The sequence below is a fragment of the Aricia agestis genome, chromosome 17 (assembly GCF_905147365.1).
Source record: "Aricia agestis chromosome 17, ilAriAges1.1, whole genome shotgun sequence".
In the NCBI taxonomy this organism is placed as follows: Eukaryota; Metazoa; Arthropoda; class Insecta; order Lepidoptera; family Lycaenidae; genus Aricia; species Aricia agestis.
The window spans coordinates 1439853-1447782 of NC_056422.1; the positions used below are offsets into that span (position 1 = coordinate 1439853).

Sequence of the window (7930 nt, forward strand, 5' to 3'; positions counted from 1 at the left end):
TATAATTCAAAATATATTCACCTCACATTATAATAATATCTACATAGTTTTATCTGGTTCCAAAAAAATCATAATCAATCAAGTTTATACTAGCGCAGTCAAAGCGCATCAATGAACATAACAAATTCAACCTTAACACCAAAGCGTTAACGCCTACAAATAATAAAAACTAAGGAAAAGTAACTCCGTCCAAAAACATGCTACACAATACTTGTCAAAAAACGTGTACCTTAGGTAGGTACACATTTCAATACATTTGCAATATTTAGGTGACCTTGAGCGGTACTAGGCTGACGTTACATGACAGATCAAAAGGAACCAAATTTAAAACGGTAATAGTATGGGAATCAACTCACCGAGGCGGCCATTTTTAAAAGAAGAAGAAGAAGAGTTACGATTCCTTAGTTTTTATTATTCGTAGGTTAACGCACATAATATTACTTCTGAGAATTTAAAAAGACCCGCGCATCCGCGCGCACTTTCGCGAATTCGCTTGACCACCGCTTTTTGGTGCGCGCGCATTCTCGCGCATTCAAGCGCACAAAAGCGAATCTACGCGTCATCACTGTAGGCATTCTGGCGAATCCGCGCGCATTCGCTGCGCTTCGACTCTGCGCTATTATAAATGGACCCTAAAGCAATTTTTAATTTGCAGAAAAATAGCTTTCATTTCGTAAATACGTATTTTTTTGTTTGCAGTAAATTTACCTTTTTTTTATCGGATTTTTCAACTGATCAGTCTTATATGTAAGAGATCTTAAAACTTGCATTTATTTCATTGAAGAAGTTATGTCTTAAAATTATACAATAATAAATAATAATCCTATTTACAATGTTAATACTTATTACAATTTTTAAATAATTTTACACAACTTTTCCTTAGCAGATACTTTCAACTAAATTATAAGCCTTCCCAGTAACTTTATAGTTAAGCAGAAATTGGTTTATTAAGTGCAATAGATGACATTATACTACATCCTTTTTTGGCAAGTCACAGTATCGCCATACTGAATATGCAGACAGACACGCCTTCCATTGATACGAATATTAGTACATAATATGAATGTTTGCTACATATTACAGCAATATTGATTTTTAAACAAAACCATTTTAAATTTCTTACCATAAAGTTAGTAAACCTAGCGGAATAGAGCGACAATCTCGAGCTGTCAAACATAACCGAATTTGGTTTTATCTGTGTGTAAAAATATGTGTACGTATACACTTACACAAGCATGATTGAACATTATTTCTGTGAGATTAAATTGTCAACGTGTGGCACATGCTGACTGGACATCAAAAAAAGAGTGCTGCTGACACGTCTCCTTTTACCATGCAGTGTTACTGATAGTGACATCTCTCTTGCTCAGGCCTTTGTTTCTCTATTCCGCTAGGTATATTAACTTTATGTTTCCTACAGTAGGTAATGGAAATGTAAATAAAGTTTCTAGGATATCAATAAGTTACAATATAATGCTAACTATATGTAAGCTATGTGACCGACAAATAGACTGCTAAACCTATTAAAGCTACTAACACCAAAAAGACTATTCCCAGGACAAATCTTTCCTGCAATGCTCTCATCATCATGGTCTTCAACAGTCGTGTAGACCTATTCAACTGTTCGTCAGTTTCCCGTAGCTGAAATTATTATAATTTGTTAGTAACATGGGTTTTACTTTTTGAATGACAGTGGAGCCAAAATAATCAATTTTGCCAATTTTTCCATGTAAGTTTCTGAAACAATTTTGCTTTAACTACTAGACTGATTTTAATGAAGGTATAGGTACCGTTTTTTTGCCGCAGCTAACCGCGACCAACAAAAATACAAATAAAATTTCCTTTTTTTCTCTACGCCACAAGCGGTGGCAGCATGGGTCGCTTTGCAAATGTCAGTAGAAAATGAAACCTATAGCCTATGTCATACGCATAATTTTGGTAGTTGAAACTTTCACAGTAAGTGTCTAAACACACTAGGCCGAAGTTACGCGCCGGAAATTCCGCATGATTACAGTCGATTTTAAATTACCAATGACACACTATTCCTTCGCGTTCCGTCCGTATATTGTATCTATTTGACATTGCGGGTGTAATCATGCGGAATTTCCGCCTCGTAACTTCGGCCTAGTGTGTTTAGACACTTAGTAATAAAGTTATACACACCCTTCCTCTAGATCTCTGTATTGTTTCTCTCTGGGAGTTTAGGTCCTGCAGCACAGCCGCCCCTATCTGCTCCGTCTCCAGCACAACTCGGTAGCCCTCTGTGAGACTCTTGCCCGTCCTCTCCAGCCTCTCTGTGTTGTCCAATAACTTCTGTCTCTGCTCATTCCCCGTTGACCAGTCGTCATACTCTTCATTGTCAATGTTATCTGAAGAATAAATAATTTCAATTCATTTCATAAAAGTATTCAGGCAAACAGTTATTAAGCCATTGCATAGCTTTTATTGCAGTCTTTGAATGTGGCGTCCGGAACAAGAAATCCATAACAAAAATAAACCTAACATCTAACCTTTTCTAGACAATGCAATTTACGTAAGAAAAATCCTTCTCATTTACTATGGGGATAGGAATAGCATCAAACTATTACTCTAAGATCAGTTTTCGTATGTTTGTTTCTACTTCTCTAGTATAAAATGGATTTTCTTACATAATGCAGGATTAGTCCCAACTTTTCTATATTCATCCTTCACTCTCTGCAGTTCAGCTCTGTAGGCCGATACTCTGGAGCCAGCACCTGAGCCTCTGTATTCCAGTTCCAATTGCTCCAACTGAAATAATAATATATTTTTTTTGCATTATAATTTTACTGTTTGGTAAGTTATTTAAGTAAATTTGAAAACAATATGTGTTGTAATAACAATATTTTCGTAGTAAGAAAGAAGAGCCTTGTGAATAGAAAAAGGTAAACACACAAATCAATTATTATTTTGTTTAAACTATCAATCCCCAAGCGGCACCCGGCTGTTGCATAATAATTGAAAATCTATTGTGTCTGCGATTCCCATGATAGAGGTTATGGTTAAGTTATGAATATATACACATGTGTTGATATTACAGAGTTGTGATGTGATAAACTTCATGTAACAAATTAATATAATTTTAAACATTCCATTGACTTACTAGATCATTGGCTTCCTCGAAATTTCCTTGGATTTCTTTGTGAAGGGAATCTCGTTCGTCTAAAAAGTTCCAAATCGTTAGTTGCAAAAAGCAAAACTGTAGGTATAGGTAAGTATTATATTCTACTCAGCATTAACATTGGTGATAATCACAGAATACAAATTACTCACGGAGGTGATTATAAACGTTACCTTCATTTGCTGTCCTCAGCCTACCAATTTTTGCTGTTATATCAGCTGTAATGATGGAATATTGCTGCTCATAAGATTGTATTAATGTAGCCATATTTTAGGCGACAGGAAATCTTTATACAAACAATAACAATAAGCGCACTGTTTGAAAATTCAAACATACGTAAAAATACTGCTTATTTTTAAATTAAGATTCTATTTCCGATGAATATTAATAAAATTTCACACAAATCACAATACATTTGCGATTTTCTTTACGGATTTTCCACAGATGATGGGATTTTCTTTGGAATTTGGATTTTCAAATGACATGACTTTGACAATTTGTTAGGTATTGCAAGTACAGAAATTTATTTCTTCATTTATTTATATTTATTTGAATAAATTCTAAAGCTATTTAGTAATTAGTACACACAAATATGCAAAAAAATTGAAATGTTATCCACTGTAGTTACGGATTTTATTCAATTGGATTTTTTTAGGAATTAATTTTTGCAAAAAATGTATGTAGAAAGACATAAAAGAAAAGTTGCAATACCGAAATAAGAACAAACAATTCGCACTGGACATACCAACAGAAAAAGTTGAATAGCACAGATTACTAGTATATTGTTGAATAGTCAACAAGTGAACAGCGAACAAGTGCTTTTGTGATTTTTGAAACAGGTGGAATAATAAAAAGTATAAATGTTTTTAAATTATAAAGTTTATACAAAGTGATCGTCATCATTTTTCGTTCAACAAATGTGTAGTTTTGCCTAGTCTTGGGGTGTAAATCATTTAAATGCTACTTGCTATTCGTGACGGAACGCCAAGTTTTAAAAAGTTTCGTTAGGTAAGTTACTATTTCGTAAATCTGTAAATTTATCGAAATCGAATTAATGTTTACGGACTTAGCCGTATGTATTTCTAAACCACTTCAAAACTTCTTTCACACGATTATTTTCTTCTGCAGAAAAATGCCTCGCACTTTTGATGAAGACTCTGGGAGGAGCTCCTGTTCCGCAGCATCTATAACTTTGAGCCCCACACCGGACTTTCCTGTTAGGAATGCTCAAAATGTAAAAAAGGACTTTTTCATTTCCACTGAAAAATTATCGCATCTCAAAGTTAGCACTCAGCCGAGGAGCCATTTGAGTGTTTTGAAATCACCGGACGAAAGAGATCCTTTCCCCAGCTGTAGAGTGACTAGACACAAAAGAAATGCTTTGTTTGATCTATTCCACCCATCCAAAGTGGGAGGCCTGAGTCATGCACAATCTACACACAATATCATCTCTAGTACCCAGCTGGAGCCAGCGATGCAGACAAATGCAGTTTCACTATCTGATATAAACACTGATGATGGGAAAAATAAGGAAGCAATCCTGAACAAAATATTTAGGCGGGGTAAACCCGTGCAAAGAGCAGCATCGAGGCTATACAAGGCTGAAAATCTAAAGGGTAAGGAAAACTGTACAGGTCCTGAGTTTATTGTGAGAGCTTCCCAGCCCGTCAAACACCTGGATCTCACTCTGTCGGCTATTTGTGAGAAGAGAATTATCACTGTAGTACTCTTGAATGGCCAGAGAACAGAGGTTGTGTGTGATCCAAACTTTATCACAGCTGGGCAAATTTTTGAAGGTCTAGTACATAGTGAGAAGTATGAGCACAACTTCATGCTAGGTATAGCCATTCTGATAGGTGGTGACTTTGTGTTTTTGCCCGATGATTACAAAATCAAAAAAGTTGCCCCAGATGCCTGGGCTAAACCGAACAACAAAAAGAAAGGTCACGAAGATAATGTTTCACTCACATTGTTTTTGAGAATAAAATTTTTCTTGCCCAAAAACATTGCCAATAATATACAAGGAGGGGAGTGGAGATACAGAGTATACCTGCAGCTCAGAAGAGCTACACTAGAAGGACAGATAATTTCAACTATGCAGAATCTCATTTTATTAGCCGGATATGCTTTGCATATAGAGTTTGGTGAATTCTCATACAGAGAACATGGCACAGCAGATTACTTTTTATTGGAACATTATTTACCAGAATTTCTTATAACAAATGAGATGGCTGATGTAAAATTGAGAATGAAAAGAGCACATGAGTCAAGACGTGGATTGGATAAAAATAAAGCTATTATAAACTATATAACACTAGCACAAACTTTCCGTGACTATGGTGCTCATTTTTATTCAGCAATATGGGCGACAAGAGATGGATTTTGCCGAGAGATTTGGTTGTCTATTGGTCCAAGGGGTGTAACCCTATATTCTAGAAATAATCCTACTCCAGAGGATTCAAATGTAACCTCCAACCGTATTGTGTTACAAAGTTTACCATGGCATCACATACACACATTCTATTACAACAAAAAGAGCTTATACATAATGCCTAATGCATATTCTGGTTTGTCGAAGATAGGCATCAAATATAAACTCAAAATGACTGACAATAAGAGCTATTTTACCTTTTGGCTAGCTTCCCTGCATCATAGATTGTATTTAAAGTTGTATGCAAAGGAAGACTTCATAAATTATTTATCAAGTGAATTGAATTACCCATTGAATAACAGTCCTAAGAAGGTGGATTGTAGTAACTATCAAGATAGCTATAATCTTGCAGTAAGAAATCCAGTTAGAGCTAGAAGACCTGTAAGAAGAAGATTCAGGATGGATCTGTTTGGGGATAAGAAAATACAAAACAAGGAAAACGAAAACCCTGACACTGAGGAATTGTTAAAAAGAATTCTTTTACCTCAGTTTAATCCAGACTGCTCCTCCGCCACCATCAACTCCAACACTCCAATGAACTCCTCAAACGAGGGTCTGTCCTCCTCTGAGAGCAGTTTGCCCAGGAGACATGGTGTTAAAATGGGTACAAGAGTATTTAACGGCATGAAGAACACTATCGATGGAAGATATTCTAGTTCACCTAGAAAAAACTTTCCAATCAAGTCTGAAAGTGATCTAGCCACTGCTCACAGTGATTCAGATGAGCTGAGCTCCGAGCAAAGGCAGCATGTGAACAGCATGGATTTGCTCCCAGAGAGACCATACAGTCAAACAAAATTATCTTCACCTTCTGCTTATGTTCTGGAATCTCCAAAAGCTTATTCAGATGCTTTTAATTATAATGAGACAATAAATGAGTCTAGCATAAACACATCTATATTTGAGCGTCTAGACAACATGGAATGTATACAGGGAGAGAGAGTATTTGTTACAGCTTCACTAGAAAGAGATAAAATGAATGCACTTGGCTTGCAAGTAGCTGAAGGTTCAGATGGAAATGTTTACATTAAATCCATCACACCAGGTGGTGCAGCGGACCAGTGCAACAAGCTTCTACCGGGAGATCAGATTATATCTGTTAATGGTCAGACACTGCTAAACCTTAAATATGATGTAGCTTTAAACATGTTGCAGTCAGCTCCAAGCAGAGTGGAATTAATTGTTTTACAAAATACAACTAAAAACTATACAAACTGCAATGACAACACAAGTGAGACATCCACTCAATCTAAGATGAAAAGGGCTAGCATTGCTAGTGCCTTAGATGTGGAAATAACAGATGATGAGTTGCTTAATGAGGAAGCACTTAAAACAATTTATGCTTTGATAAAATTGACGAAAGAAAAAGTAATAAGCAGAATGAAAGACAGGTCAAGTCTAACAAGCAGTTCTTTGCAGAAATGTTATTCAGAGAATAAAGTTTACGACGATTCAAATATAATGCAAGAAAAGAGCTTGCCTCAAAAGAAGAGCCTCAAGTTTAATACTTGGCGTGGACAGGAAAACGACAGACTAAAACGTCGCCCGCTCAGTTTGAGTATTCCGACAGACGTACATTTATCAGAGAACTATTTAAACGACGAACGTACCAGCGAACTATTCAAAAAGTCTTCCCTCAAGTCATTACATTCTGAAATGGATGGCTTGGATAAATCCGAGAGTGATTCTGTAAAAAATGTTGCTCTGCCGCGAAATTTTGGGCTCAGCAGACGATGGTTAGGGCCTGTGAAGTATCCTGTGACTCCTTGCAAGAATACTAGTGGGCTGGAAAGTGCAATAGATAACAATATTGTAAGGAGACATTTTATTTATGGCACAGGAGACTCCGATGAAGAACAAATATTTTTATAGTGTAGACACGTCTAATGTTTTATTTTTTTATCAAATATTATATTTTACTATAATTATCTAAAGTAAGCAAGAATAGCCTTAGTTCTATTGACATATATTTTGTGATAAATATATTTTCTATCTCAATTTTTTATCTCATTGGATTATTTAAGTTAAAAGTTTATGCTCAATGAATTTTCAACTAAACCTTCAAAGTGAGATTTTTTGCAACATTTATGAATAGAAATAATTAAGATTGATTCTTTTAATACTGCGATTCTAACATTTCTAACAGAGATTAAAGGAATATCACCAAGCATGGATGATACACGAAGACCTCATTATAGTGAAACAATAACGTAGTTTTTGCAGTTTACCGTTACGTTGCGAGTTTCTCTCAAAACCCCATTGTTAAGAGCACATGACTTTTATCCGTTTCTCGTTTGCCAACATTATTATGTTAATTTTTATTACTTTCATTATCAATTAGGAGCTAGGAAATAACGGTT

General features: G+C 35.6%; 2 protein-coding genes across 2 annotated transcripts; one reads left to right on the forward strand and one right to left on the reverse strand.

Annotated features, from left to right (window-relative positions):
* Positions 1 to 1404: 1404 nt before the first annotated feature.
* Positions 1405 to 3566, reverse strand: LOC121735173 (vesicle transport through interaction with t-SNAREs homolog 1A). Its single transcript, XM_042125858.1, has 5 exons — positions 3313 to 3566; positions 3122 to 3180; positions 2649 to 2769; positions 2164 to 2369; positions 1405 to 1641 (listed from the first exon to the last, which is right to left on the reverse strand). Exons 1-5 carry the CDS (start codon positions 3404 to 3406, stop codon positions 1492 to 1494), a joined length of 630 nt encoding a protein of 209 aa, XP_041981792.1. The 5' UTR covers positions 3407 to 3566; the 3' UTR covers positions 1405 to 1491.
* Positions 3567 to 3939: 373 nt separating this feature from the next.
* On the forward strand, positions 3940 to 7568 carry LOC121735171 (tyrosine-protein phosphatase non-receptor type 13-like). Its single transcript, XM_042125855.1, has 2 exons — positions 3940 to 4147; positions 4268 to 7568. Exon 2 carries the CDS (start codon positions 4272 to 4274, stop codon positions 7440 to 7442), a length of 3171 nt encoding a protein of 1056 aa, XP_041981789.1. The 5' UTR covers positions 3940 to 4147; positions 4268 to 4271; the 3' UTR covers positions 7443 to 7568.
* Positions 7569 to 7930: the final 362 nt, after the last annotated feature.

Excerpts from the sequence above, each read along its gene's own strand:
- LOC121735173 (XM_042125858.1), bottom strand. The coding sequence starts at position 3,406 with ATGGCTACATTAATACAATCTTATGAGCAGCAATATTCCATCATTACA. Across the intron at positions 2,370-2,648 it reads TGGGACTAATCCTGCATTAT|ATAACATTGACAATGAAGAG; the intron begins GTAAGAAAATCC and ends TTTATTCTTCAG. Across the intron at positions 1,642-2,163 it reads TACAGAGATCTAGAGGAAGG|CTACGGGAAACTGACGAACA; the intron begins GTGTGTATAACT and ends TAATAATTTCAG.
- LOC121735171 (XM_042125855.1), top strand. The coding sequence starts at position 4,272 with ATGCCTCGCACTTTTGATGAAGACTCTGGGAGGAGCTCCTGTTCCGCA.